General features: G+C 37.0%; 1 protein-coding gene across 1 annotated transcript; it reads right to left on the reverse strand.

Moving 5' to 3' along the window:
* Positions 1 to 13,378: 13,378 nt before the first annotated feature.
* Positions 13,379 to 18,678, reverse strand: LOC142231346 (uncharacterized). The gene is made up of 2 exons (XM_075301958.1): positions 15,656 to 18,678; positions 13,379 to 15,611 (listed from the first exon to the last, which is right to left on the reverse strand). The coding sequence occupies exons 1-2, from the start codon at positions 18,676 to 18,678 to the stop codon at positions 13,379 to 13,381; spliced, it is 5,256 nt and encodes a 1,751-aa protein (XP_075158073.1).
* Between the last annotated feature and the right edge of the window lie 220 nt (positions 18,679 to 18,898).

Raw genomic sequence — 18,898 nt, forward strand, 5'->3', positions numbered from 1 at the left:
TATCGAGCTATAAATCATAAATAAACTTTTGCGATGTTTCCTTAAAATTGCTTCAGATTTAAATGTTTCCCATATTTATACCCTTCACCACTACTGTGGTACAGGGTATAATAAATTTGTGCATTTGTATGTAACGCCAAGAAGGAAAAGTCTGAGACCCATCGTTTAGTATACTGATCGTCTTAGAATTAAATTCTGAGTCGATTTAGCGATGTCCGTCTGTCTGTCCGTCCGTCTGTCTGTATATGTAATTTTGTGCACAAAGTACAGCTCGCAATTTAAGTCCGATCATCCTCAAATTTGGCATAGGGCCGTTTCTTGGGACAGAGACAATCGCTATTGGTTTTGGAACAAATCGGTTCAGATTTAGATATAGCTGCCATATATATTTATCCCCGATTTGGTCATAGTAAGCGTGTTTATCAACCGATTTTCTTGAAATACCGTACATCCAAATATTTTATGAGTCTCAAAAAACTTGCAAAATATTATCCAAATCGGTTCAGATTTAGATAAAGCTCCCATGGCCTCAAAAGCCAGAGTTTTGCCCTGACTTGCTTCAAATTTTGCACAAGGAATACGTTTACTAGTATCGGTAAGTGTGGCAAATTTGGTTGAAATCGGCTCAGATTTAGATATAGCTCCCATATATATCTTTCGCCCGATTTACACTCATATGACCACGGGGGCCAAAGTTATACTCCCATTTACGTGAAATTTTGCAGAGATTGCAGAATTATTATTCTAACTATGCAGTTCAAATTTAGTCAAAATCGGTTCAGATTATATATAGCTCCCATATATACGTACACCAGAGTTGGGAAAATAGGGTAGACTTTTTCATATTTTAAACCCATTTGCAATGTGATTTTCCTCCAATCGACTAGATAGTTTCCACAGAGAATATATTTAATATGATATTTAAGTGTGTCAAGTTTGATCTAATTTGGTTCAGATTTAGATAAAGCCTCCATATAGTAATTTTTCCGGTTTATACGAATATGGCCAAAATTCCCTGACTTTATACAAAATGCTGTGATGATTTCCCCATATCTTAGTCATATCCTATACACTGTAATGCCAGAATTTCCACAGAACGGTTGAGTTTTAAATAAGGCTCCAAGTCGCCCGACTTAACCAAATAATATATCACAACCCACACTTGACCACATATCTTGGCGAGAACTAACCAATATCCTTGTAAAATCGCCACTGATGAGTAGCAAAAATTGTAAATATTACTAAAATTGTCCTATATCTCGAATACATATGTATCGCCTGAAAAATTAAAAAATGCTCTTTTGTACAATTGCATTAAAATTTCTCTCGCTTCATATGTCCCATATTTTTTACTAACATTGTGTCCCACCCTAGTGCATTAGCCGACTTAAATTTTGAGTCTATAGATTTTGTAGAAGTCTATCAAATTCTGTCCAGATCGAGTGATATTTAAATGTATGTATTTGGGACAAACCTTTATATATAGCCCCCAACACATTTGACGGATGTGATATGGTATCGAAAATTTAGATCTACAAAGTGATGCAGGGTATAATATAGTCGACCTCGCCCGCCTTTAGACTTTCCTTACTTGATAACGTTGAAGAAAGGGGGATTGTTGTATCATATACGTAACTAAATTCGAGACCCAGAGCAGATATTAAAATTGTTATAAGAATAGTTTGTTTCTTCATATCTACAAAGTAGGAAAAAAGTTCATACAGTTTTTATATATATCGTTTATAAGACATATGTTTCTGATTTTAAAATATATGCCCAAAGTCATCAAATCCAATGCATTGTCCTCCATATAATCATCGTCGTCATCTGTTTCATGATTTGTGCCTTCTGGTGCCACGTTCGTCAAAACTGAAGACGAAACAAGTAGATCTACCACTGATTTGGAAGTTGGTGGATTTTTTTGGCAATTTAGATTTACCAGATAGGATTGGATCTTAACTAAGTAGGAACCTATTTAGTATGTATCGATGACAATCCTCTCGACTACATTTCAAGAATATTTTGAAACAAGTAAGTAAAGTAGAAAGCCGGCGGAGCCGACTATATCATACCCTAAACCACCCTTACTGAATTTGTAATCATAAGCATTTGTGGGTCTATTGAAATGGTGGACATCCGTTCTATGACAAGCCCATGTTAAGTTCATCGCTTCTGCATCAAGTTTGCACCACTTCCGGATCAAATGGAGAATAAACCAACAATATCAAACAAAACAAATGAAGTAGAGGAAGCACGCTCAAAAACAAACCGAGCCAACTGCACTCAAATCTATGATTTGACTTTGACAAAGCCGACTATCAAAAACATTTTTTCGGGAGGTTGAAGTGTAGTTCACTTGAAATGGTTAGCATGCCCGCCTTGTATACACAAGGTCGTGAGTTCGATTCCTGCTTCGACCGAACACCAAAAAGTTTTTCAGCGGTGGATTATCCCATTTCTGAGGGTTTCAAAGCTTCTCTATGTGGTTTCACTGCAATGTGGAACGCCGTTCGGACTTGGTTATAAAAAGGAGGTCTCTTGTCATTGAGCTTAACATGAAACCGGGCAGCACTCAGTGATAAGAGAGAAGTTCACCAATGTGGTATCACAATGGACTGAATAGTCTAAGTGAGCCTGATACATCGGGCTGCCACTTAACGTAACCTAGTTCACTTTGGGTTTAGTGAATTAAATTTAAATTTATTTAAATTTGTTTTGATAATTGGTTGAGAGTTTTGCTGCAAGTACACGCTCACAAAAAATCGCTTCTGTAACATATACACCCAAACATATTTTGCTTCAAGCATATACATTTTTGGGTATTGCCCAAACATTTATATGTTTGATCTCTACCAATATATAATATGTTTGAAAGCATATTGGTCTAAACAATATATGTTTGGGTAGTCAATTTCCAAACATTTTGTATTTTTGCATCCAAATTCAATAATGTTGTCTTCCAAAAAACAATATGTTATTATGTGAACATATAATATGTTTGGAAGCATTTTGCACCCAAAAATATTATATGCTTAAAAAAATTCTCCCAAACAATATTGTGCTCAAAATTTTATTTATTTATTTATATATTTACAATCATAATGATTTATGAAAAAACAGGTAATATAGGTGCTAACAACATAGGTTTTCGACCTGAATGCTCAAAATTTTGTTTCTGCTCAATTGTATATTCCCCCACATCTTTCTCACTTCCAAGAGATTTTTTAGTTCTTAGCACCTTTTTCTGTAATACAAACATTGTAGAAGAAATTATTCAATTGTATGATTTTTTTATTTTAATTTTACCTTTTGCCGGACGGGGATTCGAACAGCGGACCACACAGTTTGTAAGGATCAAAGAAGTAGCTGATCAATTGCCGAAGGAAAAATAAAATGTTAATTTTGTAATAACAAGCAACAACCACCAACTTAATTCAATATCGCTCCCTGTTAAATAGCGCTCCAAGCTACTAAACACATATATGTTTATAGGCTATTTCTAAATTAATATATGTTTGCATCCAAGCATATTATATTTACAAACATTTTATGTCCCAAACATAATATGTTCTAACATATTAACATATATGTCCCAAACATGTTATGCTAGTTTATGAACATTATATGCTTGCACTCAAAAATATTGTGTTTAAAAATTTGTTTTCCAAACATATAATGTTTATAGCCAAACATATGAAAAACAGTCTTTTTCATCCGTGTAGAAGTTGCATATGAGGAATATGGTAATTCCGAAACAGCCGTCCATCCTACCGTTTTGCAGTCTATAGGGCTTTGTCCAAATAAATTTGACAAGCATAATTTTTCTCTGTTGGTTAAGCTACAGTTGTAGTTTAATCAATGTTTAGTTTTAAGCTGAAATCAAAAACAACAATAGTGATTAAAAAAAATATATATCGCTTTACTTTATTGCATGGAAGGATCAATATAGTTATTGATGAATAAATAAATGCTTTTTGACATCGCACAAATATTCCAGAACAAAGAATATATTCTCATTGTTCGTATCGAAGCATTCCATGTGTTACAAACTCTTCCGAAAAAATAGATTAAATGTCTGGCTTTAGATAATCTTAAACCAATTTCACAACTTCAAAAGAACAAAAGTGCAATTGAATGTATTTCGATGTTGGCGAAAAAATAAAATAAAATAAAATAAAATCCAAATCTAAATCTTTTATCAATTAACTAACAAATAAATCAAGTGCATTAAGAGCAGTGTCATGGAGTACAACAAATTAGAGGTGTGCACGTGACACGAAATTGTCGTGACTCACGCGTGAGTCGTGAGTCACGCTCATGGCAACGGCGAGAGTGCGCGTGAGCGTGATTAACAAACCAAAATGTCGTGCGTGAGCGTGAGTCACGAAAATATTATCTTCGTGAGTGTGAGTGAGTAAAGATTTACGCTCACGAAAATAATCCTGCTCACCAACATAAAACGCTTAAGAGTTGAATTCATTTACAATTTTAGTGCCACCTGGGATGTAGTAGTAGTAGTATTCTTCTTTATTGTACTAATTTCAGCATATATTACTAAGTAACAATTCAGGTTTAATGTATGTACACAGTCTCACATAAGTTTACATACCCTTGAGGTTTTTACCTTATAACTAAACATGTTTCTTGTTGTTGTTTATAATCCAGACTAAAAACATCTTCTTGAAAATGGACAAATACTTTGTTTTTCAAATTAATTTACAAAATCTAAAGCATATATATGCATATTTTATTATATTTTAATAATTAAAGAAAATACAATTTCTTAAACCGTATGTAAACTTGTGTAAGACTGTGTAAGTATATAAAGAAAAATAAATATCGTTTTTACTCGACAATGTTAATAAAACGTCTGTCGATTCATTTTTAAAATTTACATATTTGCAATACAATTAATTATATTCAGAAATTAAGAAGTTTCTATATTTGGAGCAACATCTTATATATGTTATTAGATTTTGCCAATCCGTAACATAGTTGCCATCTAGGATATGTAGCATTTCCGCCTCTGTAAGAACATTTTGGTTGAATATGGCTCTTCTATTATCTCGAAATATTGGGCATCGTCCAAGAAAATGATACACAGTTTCGCTCTTATTCATATTACAGAGACTGCATAATTTGCTCTCATCTGAAGCGCCAAAACGATTACTGTTCAAATTTATGAGCCCGGCTCTTGCTTTGAATAATATTGTTATGCAGTCTTGAGGAAAGTTTCCATTGATATAAAATTCTGCCCTCAAGTGGTTTAAATATTTGTAGTGTCTTGATTGACTCATCTCTTTTCTTTGTAAATTGTGTGAAAGATTGTGTACTTTTGTTCTATAGAGTAATTCTAAGCTAAACTCATTCCATTCCGTATGAGTAATTAAAGTTCCCGGCCATTGTATTTTTAATTCCTTTACCCAAAATATATCCCTTTGAAGTAGCAACGTCGACAGCATATGTGGTAGTCTATTCGAGTTGTATGAAAACAAGGTACGTTCAATGTACTTCAGATGAAGTCGTAGCGAGAATAGATGTGCTGCTTCAATGTTTGTTTCTAGCATAAGTATATAGTTTGGAGTGTGGCTAGGTAAATTCTTTTTAAGGAAATAAATTTGAAAAGAATCCACCTCTTTGAAGTTTCCGAATCCCCACACCTGAGCAGCATAATTCTGAATGGATCTACATAACGCCGTGTACACTTTCCATTTATTTGCCAGCGATATTTCTCTCTTTCCTAAAAAGTTCTTCCAGGTAGAGTTTATGGCACTTTTTGCTTGTAGAGTTCTATTTTCAACGTGGGATGTGAACCTCAGTTTTGGTGTTAACAGTACTCCCAAATATTTATATTGATTTGTAATTTTCAGCTCGTTTCCTTTATAAAACCATTTTTCTTGTCGCCGGATTCTTCCTCCATTTTTAAACACCATTACTTCCGACTTACTAATGTTCACTTCCAGATTCCACATGTCGCAATAAATTTCCAGGTTTCTAATCATATTGTGTAGCTACATATCATCTTCTGCCAATATTACAATGTCGTCCTGGGATGTTAAGAGTGTAATAACGCTCTCGATTTTAATAATGCGCATGTTTTCAGACGAGTCGCTAAGGTAAATTACTCAAAAAATTGTTCGTGAGTCACGACATTTTTCGTGAGTCACGATATTTTTCGTCAGTCACGGTATTTTTCGTGAGTCACGACATTTTCGTGCGTGAGTGTGCGTGAATACAAATTTTCTTTTCGTGAGTGTGCGTGAGCGTGAGTCCTACCAAACAATATCGTGCGTGAGTGTGCGTGAGTAAGATTTTTCCGTCGTGAGTGTGCGTGAGCGTGAGTAAAATATTACTCACGTGCACACCTCTACAACAAATACTCCTTTCCACATCACACACTACACACACAAAAAACTGCTCAACGGTATTAAAACCGAAATCACATACAACAAACATTCTCGGCTCACTCATACACACACATACATCTAACCAATTTGTCTGCTTGATAACGGAAGTACATGTACGAATGTGGGTGTATTCGCATGCAATATGCATTCACACTCACATAAAGAACTTCAGTTCCTTAAACAAAATTTACGTTTTCCTCTTAGCAAAATTGTATATCCTTTTTATCTCAGACAGACTTTGAGTAAAGAACAAGAAACCGGCAAAAAAAATTGATTGAGCGCGTGAATAGTCTGTTACTGATTCAGAAACGTATACCAGTAATCCTACTAGGTACTACTCATGGTTGGTACCACATTCAATTCGATATGAAAAAGTATCTGAGAGTTCAGTTACATGAAATCTATTCCTCTTCTTTGCAACAACTGGCAGCCAACCAAATGTGCGATACGTAAAAGACAACAACGAAACCATTTACCAAACCAGATGCACACCCTGCATACACGTAATACGGGTATTACAAGTAGTTTAACAACTGCTTACGAATGCAACAAAATACCAGAACTATTTGTGAAACACACATGCACAGTGGGAGAGAAATACATTAGTTTTTCTTCTGGTTTATTGTACCACCAGGGAAGCACTGTGGTGCAATGGTTACCATACCCTCCTTGCATACACAAGGTCGTGGGTTCAATTCCAGCTTCGACCGAACACCAAAAAGTTTTTCTGCGGTGGATTATCCCACCTCAGTAATGCTGGTGACATTTGTGAGTGTTTCAAAGCTTCTCTAAGTGGTTTCACTGCTATGAGGAACGCCGTTCGGATTCGGCTATAAAAAGGAGGTCTCTTGTCATTGAGCTTAACACAGAATCGGGCAGCATAAGAGAGAAGTTCACCACTGTGGTATCACAATGGATTGAATATTCTAAGTGATCCTGATACATCGGGCTGCCACCTAATCTAACCTAACCATTGTACCACCACTGTGGATTATATGTATATTTCTGGTGCAAATTCGATTGATATTCTGTCTGTAGTAAATTGAAGGTACTTAGGAACTTTGTTGTGTACATATGAGGTCATAAATTTACCCCTCCGAAGATAATCGGTTCAAATGGTACGGTTTCAGAAGTTAAATAAAAATTCAGGTTTCCATCTTCCATCTTCCATCGGCCTATATGGTAACTATATTAAAACCCAACTCAATATATATTAAAATATCGGTCTATATCAAAACATGAGCCGCTATGTAACAAAATTAACAACAGCTCTTTATGAACCTGAAATACTTCTACATTTCAAAGTTCAAGCCAATCGTAGTCGAAAAACCATCTATAGGACTTGTTTTATATAGGAGTCTGTAAATAATTATGAACCTACACAATCACAAAAAACCGCTTCTGTAACATATACTCCCAAACATATTTTGCTTCAAGCATATACATTTTTGGGTAGTGCCCAAACATTTATATGTTTGATCTCTACCAATATATAATATGTTTGAAAGCATATTGGTCTAAACAATATATGTTTGGGTAGTCTAAGTTCCAAACATTTTGTATTTTTGCATCCAAATTCAATAATGTTGTCTTCCAAAAAACAATATGTTATTATGTGACCATATAATATGTTTGGAAGCATTTTGCACCCAAAAATATTATATGCTTAAAAAAAATTCTCCCAAACAATATTGTGCTCAAAATTTTATTTATTTATTATACCCACCACCATAGAATGGTGACGGGGGTATAATAAGTTTGTCATTCCGTTTGTAACGCATCGAAATATCGATTTCCGACTATATAAAGTATATATATTCTTGATCAGGGAGAAATTCTAAGACGATATAACGATGTCCGTCTGTCTGTCTGTCTGTCTGTCTGTCTGTCTGTCTGTCTGTTGTAATCACGCTACAGTCTTCAATAATGAAGCAATCGCGCTGAAATTTTGCACAAACTGGTCTTTTGTCTGCAGGCAGGTCAAGTTCGAAGATGGGCTATATCGGTCCAGGTTTTGATATAGTCCCCATATAAACCGACCTCCCGATTTGGGGTCTTGGGCTTATAGAAATCGTAGTTTTTATCCAATTTGCCTGAAATTAGAAATGTAGAGGTATTTTATGACCATAAAGGGGTGTGCCAAAAATGGTGAGTATCGGTCCATGTTTTGGTATAGCCCCCATATAGACCGATCTCCCGATTTTACTTCTTGGGCTTATAGAAACCGCAGTTTTTATTCAATTTACCTAAAATTGGAAATCTAGAGGTATTGTAAGACCACAAATACGTGTGCCAAAAATTGTGAGTATCGGAAAATATTTTGGTATACCCCCCATATAGACCGATCTCCCGATTTTACTTCTTGGGCTTATAGAAACCGCAGTTTTTATTCAATTTACCTGAAATTGGAAATCTAGAAGTATTGTAGGACCACAAATACGTATGCCAAAAATTGTGAGTATCGGTCCATGTTTTGGTATGGTCCCCATATAAAAGGACCTTCCGATTTGGGGTCTTGGGCTTATAGAAACCGTAGTTTTTATCTAATTTGTCTGAAATTGGAAATCTAGTGGTATTTTAGGATCATAAAGAGGTGTGCCGAAAATGGTAAGTATCGGTACATATTTTGGTATAGCCCCCATTTAGACCGATCTCCCGATTTTACTTCTTGGGCTTATAGAAACCGCAGTTTTTATTCAATTTACCTGAAATTGGAAATCTAGAGGTATTGTAGGACCACAAATACGTGTGCCAAAAATTGTGAGTATCGGTCCATGTTTTGGTATGGTCCCCATATAAAACGACCTCCCGATTTGGGGTCTTCGGCTTATAGAATCCGTAGTTTAAATACAATTTGTCTGAAATTGGAAATTTATAGGTATTTGAGGACCATAAAGAAGTGTGCCACAAATGGTGAGTATCGGTCCATGTTTTGGTATAGCCCCCATATAGACCGATATCCCGATTTTACTTCTTGGGTTTCTAGAATCCGTTGTTTTTATGCGATTTGCCTGAAATTGTAAATATTATTTTAGGCTCCCAAAAACGTGTATCGGATTAAGTTTTTATCGGTCCTTTTGGTAATGCCTCCATATAGACCAACTTCATTTCTTGAGGGTATAGAAGGCGCACTGATCATGAAAATTGCTTGAAACTCAATGTAAAATTTTCAGATTTCAGATACTTCTCGGGTGAAAATCTACAGATTTAAGATTTCAAAGCAAGACGTTATTTTATAATTTTCTTGCACACTTACAAGAGATGTTAATGATTCCTCTAAAACTCAAACAAAAATGGTTCTTATAAATCCAGAATCTGATATAGTCCTCATAGGTGAAATCTTTAAATTTATCTTCGGGAAGTGTCCTCAAGTCCTCAATCCCTCCTGAAATTTCAAAGGAAACCCTAATATTTGGTTCATGGTGGTGGGTATTTAAGATTCGGCCCGGCCGAACTTAGTGCTTTATATACTTGTTTATATATTTACAATCATAATGAATTATGAAAATAAACAGGTAATATAGGTGCTAACAACATAGGTTTTCGACCTGAATGCTCAAAATTTTGTTTCTGCCCAATTGTATATTCCCCGACATCTTTCTCACTTCCACGAGATTTTTTAGTTCTTAGCACCTTTTTCTGTAATACAAACATTGTAGAAGAAATTATTCAATTTTATGATTTTTTTTTTATTTTAATTTTACCTTTTGCCGGACGGGGATTCGAACAGCGGACCACACAGTTTGTAAGGATCAAAGAAGTAGCTGATCAATTGCCCAAGGAAAAATAAAATGTTAATTTTGTAATAACAAGCAACAACCACCAACTTAATTCAATATCGCTCCCTGTTAAATAGCGCTCCAAGCTACTAAACACATATATGTTTATAGGCTATTTGTAAATTAATATATGTTTGCATCCAAGCATATTATATTTACAAACATTTTATGTCCCAAACATAATATGTTCTAACATATTAACATATATGTCCCAAACATGTTATGCTAGTTTATGAACATTATATGCTTGCACTCAAAAATATTGTGTTTAAAAATTTGTGTTCCAAACATATAATATTTATAGCCAAACATATGAAAAACAGTCTTTTTCATCCGTGTATATGAATCAATTTTTTGCATGATTACAAAAAAAAATAATTTCCTCCGGAACGAAATCTTAGACAAATGAAATTTCCAATTATTACCAAGTTTTTTTCTTCTTTTTTTCGGGGTAAATGGCCAAATTTCATATCAGCATAAAGTAGCAAATTTCAACCGGATCGGATGAAATTTGTTCCTCCAAGGTTATTTTAGGTTAGGGTAAAGTGGCAGTCCATTGTGATACCACATTAACTAAAAGTGTATATTATATGTGGACATTCCTAGTTTTAACCGTTTTGGGATAACACTCGTTTTGAGGAGTTTTAGGATAAGATGAATTTTGAGGATTTAGTATGTTTCGTTAAACACGTTTTACTTTGAAGCATCAGTTATAAATGGGTTTTTTAACTGGCTTTTGTTTGTACGTAAATAGCTGTAAATAAAATGAAAATTCCATAAATGAGATCTATATAATAATTGTCTACCGATATGGACCGATTTTTGTATGGTTGTTAAAAAGCACATACTGACATTATGTACCACATTTCGAACGGATCGGATAAAGTTGGATTTTCCAAGAGGGCTTATTAGCGTGGTTGCCGCACTTGGTAGAGTTCTGCCAAACATCGTAAATTTTTTACTGCACTGGTAGAAAAATGTTTCGTACTATTAACGAAAGCCCGTTCGTTGATTATTTTTGTTAATATTACGATTTTTTTCGTTATAAGAACGAAAGTGATCGTTAATACAACGAAATCAATCGTTAAAGGCAATTTTGTGTTTTGGATTTTCGTTATATTAATGAAACACGTTTCGTTAATATTACGAATATTAACTTTGTAATTTTTTCAAGAATTAGTATAAAATTTTTTTCCAAGATGAAATTATTATAATCATTTGCACATAGAGAGTAACTTTTGGAAACTTTTAGCCCTTAAAACAGTCGTTTTATATACTCCGAAACTGGAATTGTAAATTTCATTTATAAAACTAAAAGCGATCGTTAATATAATGATATGGATCGTTAAAAAATAAATTTTAAATTGTTAATTTCGTCATATTAATGAAATACGTTCATTAATAATACGAATGGGAGTTTGAGTATTTCTGTCTCTCCTTACTCTCTCTCTCTCTTTCTAAAAAGTCTCTCAATACTCTCTCTAAAACGTCTGTAGCGTTTATGTAATTTGTACATACACATGCATGCACGGATGAAAAAGACTGTTTTTCATATGTTTGGCTATAAACATTATATGTTTGTAACACAAATTTTTAAACACAATATTTTTGAGTGCAAGCATATAATGTGCATAAACTAGCATAACATGTGTGGGACATATATGTTAATATGTTAGAACATATTATGTTTGGGACATAAAATGTTTGTAAATATAATATGCTTGTATGCAAACATATAATAATTTAGAAATAGCCTATAAACATATATGTGTTTAGTAGTGTTAATGTGGGGGCTGAAGGATACTCAATTTGGGTGTAGAGAATAACTGAAGACCATTAGTCCTTCTGTAGAAATATCGCCACAGCTTGAGTTCACAATTGCTCAAGAGTAGGAAGAAATGCAAGACAGATATAGGCGGTTATGGTGGAATTAACCCCAAGTGGAAAAAAGAAGTCTTACCAGTTTCGTGGTTCAATCCAAAGTAAAGAGTTTATTATAATGTTACTTAAAACTAAGTTTGAAAATTGATTTGACAGATAGCTAAACAAGTGCTTAACGAAAGTATAAATACGCCATCTGGATATCAGTTCATACTAATTACACAGAAAATAATTGCTACGTTAACATTTCGGCCCCCTTGATGGGTACCATCAAAATTACAGGAATGTTGTATTTAAGTAACTTCGAGATCTAATTCATTCTAGTCAGTTCCTTAGTAAGTTTGAGTGTATTTCAATTATTAGTATAGTCAAGTAAAAATATTTCAAATTATCGAAGTTTTTTCAATGTTATATATGAGGTATATTTGTGGAGATTGGATTTCGTTTATTGCCTAGGCAGAGCAGGTTCCAGATATCAACCACCCGAAGATAGAATTTTGCGCCATAGGAACGCCATCATGATTGGGCATAACCCCGCCAAGAATGATTTTTGGATAGATGTCGGCGCCCAGAACCATTTGAATCGGGTTGCTTTCGTAGAATGTGGGATCAGCAAGCACAAGGTTTAAGAATTTATCCTTAAAGGTACTAGGCAGGGACTGGGATGGTGTTTTCAAAGAAATTCTATTATCGACCCGAACGCAGGCTGTAATTCGAGTGTGCCGATCGGTGTTCGCACGAATTACAATTTGGCACATGACAGTTTCGGCTACACAGCTTGTGGCGATGGCCAATTTGTTGACAATGGATTTAGATATCCGACTAACTGCAGAACCAGTATCAATAAGTACACGAATTTGATGCAAACGGCCTTTAATGGCCACCTTTACTAATGCTGTTGGCAGAACAGTTACCGATTGTTGAGGAAGCACGTTAGATGAAGTGGGCACCACAGACACTGCAATCTCGCGATTGCTTCGGTCACGCTCGTGAAGTAGCGTGTGATGATTTCGTCGGCAGATATGACATCCGGATTTTGTAAAGCAACTGGATCTAGAATGCTGGTGTGCCAAACAGTTCCCACAATATTTGAATCGCTCAACTGCTTGCTTCCTTTGGGAAGTTGTCATGGAAAGAAATTTTTTACACATTCGTAAGGCATGAAAGTGATGACAAATACGACATTTGAAATTTATCTTCATTAGTGGTTGGTTTCGCCCAATGGTTGGGGTTCGATTTTTGACGATTCTTGGCATTCTGGAAATAAAGTATATGTATAGGGTATTAAAGACTAAAATTTTGTACCGATTCTTATTGAGTTGGAAGTAGAACTAGCTTTACGACAGGACGAGTGATAACACCCTTTTGTGTGTAAATATCTGCCACTCTAACACGGTTGTCCTTTCCCGGATGTAGTTTGATAACTCGCCCCAATCGCCATTCGTTGGGAGGCAAATTTTCATCACGAATAACGACTATAGAATCAATACGAATATTGTCTGTGGGATTCTTCCACTTATTCCTCTTATGGAGTTCTTTTAAGTACTCCATTTTCCAGCGTTGGCAGAAATTTTGATGTAACACTTTTACCCTCTGCCAACGATTAACTACTGATTCTGGATCATTGTCATAAGTGGGTTCCGGAGGGGCTAAAATTGGACCTCCAGTAAGGAAATGACCTGGCGTTAAGGGATTCAGATCAGCAGGGTCGTCGGATATTGTGGAAATTGGCCTGGAGTTCAAACAGGCTTCTATTTTTGACAACAGGGTGCAAAACTCTTCGAAAGTAAAGTTAAATGATCCAGAAACTTTTTTAAGATGGGTGTTAAAACTTTTCACCCCTGCCTCCCACAAGCCACCCATGTGGGGTGCCCCTGGAGGGATAAAATGCCATGATAACTGTTGAGGAGCGAACTGCGAAAGAAGAGAAGACTTAGATGATGAAAGGAAATCGTGGGCAATTTCTTTGGAGGCTCCAATGAAATTTGTCCCGTTGTCAGAATAGACATTTAAAGGACACCCTCTTCTCGAGACGAACCTTTGGAATGCTGCCAAGAAGGCAGCGGTGGAAAGGGAAGAAGTGGCCTCTAAGTGTATAGCTTTGGTTGCAAAGCAAATAAACACACACACATAACCTTTGTTTATTTTATACCCTCGGTCCGCGAAACTTCTAATTTCGAAGGGTCCTGCGAAGTCGATGCCTGTTGAATGGAATGGTCGACGAAGCGTTGTCCTTTCTGGAGGAAGTGCCGCCATGAGCTGTTGTTGAATTTTCTTCTTATGGAGAACGCACTTTTTACACTGGTGTATTGTGGACTTAACTAAATTTCTAAGTTTGGGTATCCAAAACTGAAGACGGACAAGATTAATTACTTGTTGGTTTCCACCATGAAGACATAAGTGGTGGACAAATTTTACTAGAAGACGACTGAATTGACAGTTGTAAGGCATGATGATGGGAAATCGTTCGTCATAACTGAGCGAAGGGGCAAATGCTAATCTACCGGATGCACGAATCACTCCATTGTCATCTAAAAATGGATTGAGATTAAGAATTGAAGATGACTTGGGAATATTCTCGTGTTTGGATAAGGCGTTGACTGTCTCTGGAAAGAAATTCTCTTGGGCCAGAACGATCAGTTTATTTCTCATACGAGAGAATTCTACGGATGTCAGACATGTGGACCTATATTTAAAATGTTCTCTATGTGTGGGATGTGTTCTCTGGTAGAACCGGAAGGCATAGCAAAGCACCTTAATTGCACGACTATAGCAGGAAAATCTTTCTAAAATATCCACTTTATCTGGACATACAGCGAGATGGACCCTAACGCTCTTTTGTTCTAAGTTCGTTTCCTCAGGCTCATAGCCTTGGCCAGGCCAAAGCTCAGGGGGCTGTTCCAGCCAAGGCGGTCCATGCCACCAAAGTTGGTTATCGAGCAAGTCTTGAGGGCAAACTCCTCGACTTGCTAAGTCCGCTGGATTGAATTTGGAAGCTACATGGGACCAGTTGTCGATTCCCACTTTGTTGGTAATTGTCGTCACTCGGTTAGCAACGAATACTTTCCAATGGCACGCTGGCTTACGAAGCCAAGATAGAAGAATGGAGGAGTCAGTCCACTTGTATATCTCGTAGTTATTTACGTTTAAAAATGGGACAATAGAGTGTACAATTTCGGCGAGAAGAGTAGCTCCACAAAGTTCTAATTTCGGAATGGAAATGCTTTTAACCGGAGCTACTCTTGACTTGGATGTCAGTAGTTTAACGCATATAGTATTATCTGCCAAATGAACCCGTGTGTAAATTACAGCAGCGTAAGCATCCTCCGATGCATCGCAAAAGGCATGAAATTGGATTTGACATGTAGGAGAGAAAGACACCCATCTAGGAATTCGGATGGATTCAATGGAAGCATAATTGCCTAAAAATTCTCTCCAATATTGTAAGCATTGTAAGGGGTGATAGTCTCGTCCCAATCCACCTTTGACAACCATATTTTCCGCATAAGGATCTTGGCGAGGACAACAGTAGGGGCAATCCACCCTGCGGGGTCAAAAATCTTAGAAATTTCAGACAGTACTTCCCGCTTCGTATATGCAGGCTTTTTGGAAAGCTTTGGAGCGCTAAAGAAAAAACAATCCGATTTAGCATTCCATCTGACCCCTAGGGTCTTGGTCTGGCTAGTATCATCTAACACAAGAAAATCCTCTTTTAACAAGTGATCTTTCGGTAAGTCCTGAAGAAGTTGGGCGGAGTTGGAAGTCCATTTCCGAAGTGGGAAACATGCGGAGTCCAACGCCAAGATCAGTTGGTTCCTGAATTCGATGGCGGAGTGGATATCATGACTTCCAGTTAGTACGTCGTCCACGTACATATCCTGTTCAATAATACGACTCGCGTGAGGAAAGGATAGAAGCGAATCCTTTGCTAACTGTTGGAGCGTACGTATGGCCAAGTATGGAGCTGCATTTACTCCGAATGTCACAGTTTTCAGTTCGAAATCTTGCATGGGCTCGGACGGATCCATGCGGAATAGAATACGTTGAAAACAAGAGTCTTTTGGATGGACCTTAATCTGTCTGTACATCTTTTCGATGTCAGCACTAAAAACAAAGCGGAAAAATCTCCATCTTAGGAGGAGTATGGCAAGATCGTTTTGAAGTGTGGGACCAGGATATAGAATGTCGTTTAGGGAAATGCCTGAAGAAGTAGGACAGGACGCGTTAAACACTACCCGAACCTTCGTTGTCACACTATCGGGTTTCATAACCGCATGATGTGGAAGGTAGTAGTGTTTGGAAGAATCCGCACTGACCGGTTGCATTAGTTTCTCCATGTGTCCTAACTCTTCGTATTGATATAAAACAGAATCATACATACTTTTCTGTTCAACGTTTTTCAGAAGCCTAGCCTCATTTCGTAAAAATTGTCTCTCCGCAAGAGCCCTCGAGTCACCCAAAATTCTATATCCTTCTAAAAATTCTGGCCTAAATGGTAATGCGACTATATACCGACCATCTTCATCTCGAGTGGTCGTCTCAGTATATAATGCCTCGCAAAATGAGTCAGCTTGAGAAAGCATCGGTTGTTGAGGAACATCCTCCACCTCCCAAAAACGCCTTAGCTGTTTTTCTAAGGTGCATTCGGTAACAAATGAAACCATTGTGGAGAAGCTAGAAATTGTGGATTGAGATACAACAGGGCCGGTGATTATCCACCCAAACACAGTTTCCTGTGCAACTAAAGAACCACAAATGTTCTTCTTTACATTCTCAAGCAGAATATTGTTGAACAGGTCGGCACCAATTAACATATCAACGCGGCCACATTGGTAGAACATAGGATCAGCCAATTGTATGCCAGGAAGTTGCTGTAGAATAGAAGAATTAATTGGGCTAGTTGGTAGATTGCCTGAGAGTTGCGGTACAACTAAGGCAGTAATGTTTAGCTCGACATCAGATTCAAAGCGTGGACAGACAGTCAAATTTACCAACTTTCTAGCGTTTGCTGAAGTAACACCATTGAGTCCGGATATTTCGGCTTCAACAGGCCGGAACGGAAGCTTTAGAAGTTGGAAGATTCTTTCCGATAAAAAGGTACCTTGAGACCCTGAATCAATTAATGCCCTGACTATATATCTCATGCCTAGATGAGTTATTTGCACCAGAGCTGTGCCTAAAAGGACGTTTTGAGAGTGGGAGGCAAAACAGGACTGGATTCTACCTTCAGAGGACAAAGGGAAGCCAGGAGGATCTATGGATGAAGTGGACTGTATTTGCGGGTCTTGTAGTTCCTCATTGACTTGACTATGAATAGTGGGGGTAGAATCTATACTAACGGGGGTCAAGGTATTGTTATGGAGCAGGGAGTTGTGTCGGCGATGACACGAGAAGCAGCTGTATGGGCTTTTACATTTTTTTACATTGTGACTTTTTGCGAAACAATTAATACACAAATTTAACCTTTTTATACACGACATCCGGTCGTTTACATTCATCTGAAGAAACTTGGGACACTTTCTGATAGGGTGTGATTCTCCGATACAAAGGTTACACGTTGGGTTGTTCTGTGACGATGACACCTTAGCATGGTTACTATGAACCTTTCTTGTGGAAGAATTGTTCTGCTTTTTAGCATTACAATTGGAGTGGGGTAGATTTGGTGTGGGAACACCACTTATCTCGCTGATAGTTTCCAAAGTTTGATATCTGCTGGACAGAAACGAATCCAGCTCGGACCATTTTGAAACATCTTTTTTGTTCTTAATTGATTGCTCCCATAGCGACAAGGACGTTCGCGGAAGTTTTGTCGAGCAAATATAAACAAAAATAGCATCCCATGTCGACACGTCAACATCGTATAGCTTTAGACATGAAATACAGCTGTTTATGTCTCTCTGAAGACCTTTTATGCCCTCACTCGACTCAGATGTAATAGTGGCTAGATTAAGGAGGACTCTGAGTTGGCTGTGAACGAGCATACGTTTGTTCTCAAATCTGTCGGTTAGATTTGCCCACGCAATATCAAACCCACTATTGGTCAAGGGACATTTCTTGACTATTTCATGGGCCTCCCCCTCAGTTTTCTTCCTCAAGTGGAACAATTTTTGGACCTTAGATAGAGATGAATTCTTGACATAAACAGCCGAGAACATGTCTCGGAAGGATGGCCATGATTGATAGTCCCCACGGAATGATTCTGTGTCACAAGCAGGCAGGTGAAAATTGGATGTTGGAACATTGGGTGGAGCAATTGATGGTAACCTGCCCCGCTCATGAATATTGGAATTTAGTTTGGATACGATGCGCACATATGTGTCATAAGAGGCGTGGTAGCGGGAGTTTATGCTATCCAGGTCAGTATTGCCTGTGGCAGAATCTGAATCTGAATCATCCTCCCTACCATCATCTGCCAATTTTGTCTCCTGTTTGTCAAAATGATCAACGCATTTCTCGTACAAAGATTTTATTGCGATCCATATTGCCTTCAATTCATCGCGATGAACTTCAAGAGCAAATATCGATGAATCTGTGATAACGGAATCAGTCAATTGTTGTTCAAAATTGACCAATTTATCATTGGCTCGAATAAATCGCTCTAAGGCAGACATGGCAATTAATTATTAAGAAAAGAACAAAAAGACTTGGGTTTTTTGAGAAAGGAGACCAAATGTGCGAATCTAGCCTATAGAGGCTATAGGTTTTTGGATTCTTTGGATTGTGTACCGTGCCAACAATGTGTAACATAAAATATGTCTATGACTGCTGATGAACAATAACCCAGATTATAAGTAATTGTATAGTTGCAGAGAAAACCACAAAAATTATAAA

This window comes from Haematobia irritans, chromosome 3 (assembly GCF_050003625.1).
Source record: "Haematobia irritans isolate KBUSLIRL chromosome 3, ASM5000362v1, whole genome shotgun sequence".
NCBI classification, from domain to species: Eukaryota; Metazoa; Arthropoda; class Insecta; order Diptera; family Muscidae; genus Haematobia; species Haematobia irritans.

Coding starts and splice junctions, on each gene's coding strand:
- LOC142231346 (XM_075301958.1), bottom strand. CDS start 18,678: ATGTCTGCCTTAGAGCGATTTATTCGAGCCAATGATAAATTGGTCAAT. Junction 15,612..15,655: donor AAAAAGCCTGCATATACGAA/GCGGGAAGTACT, acceptor TTGACCCCGCAG/GGTGGATTGCCCCTACTGTT.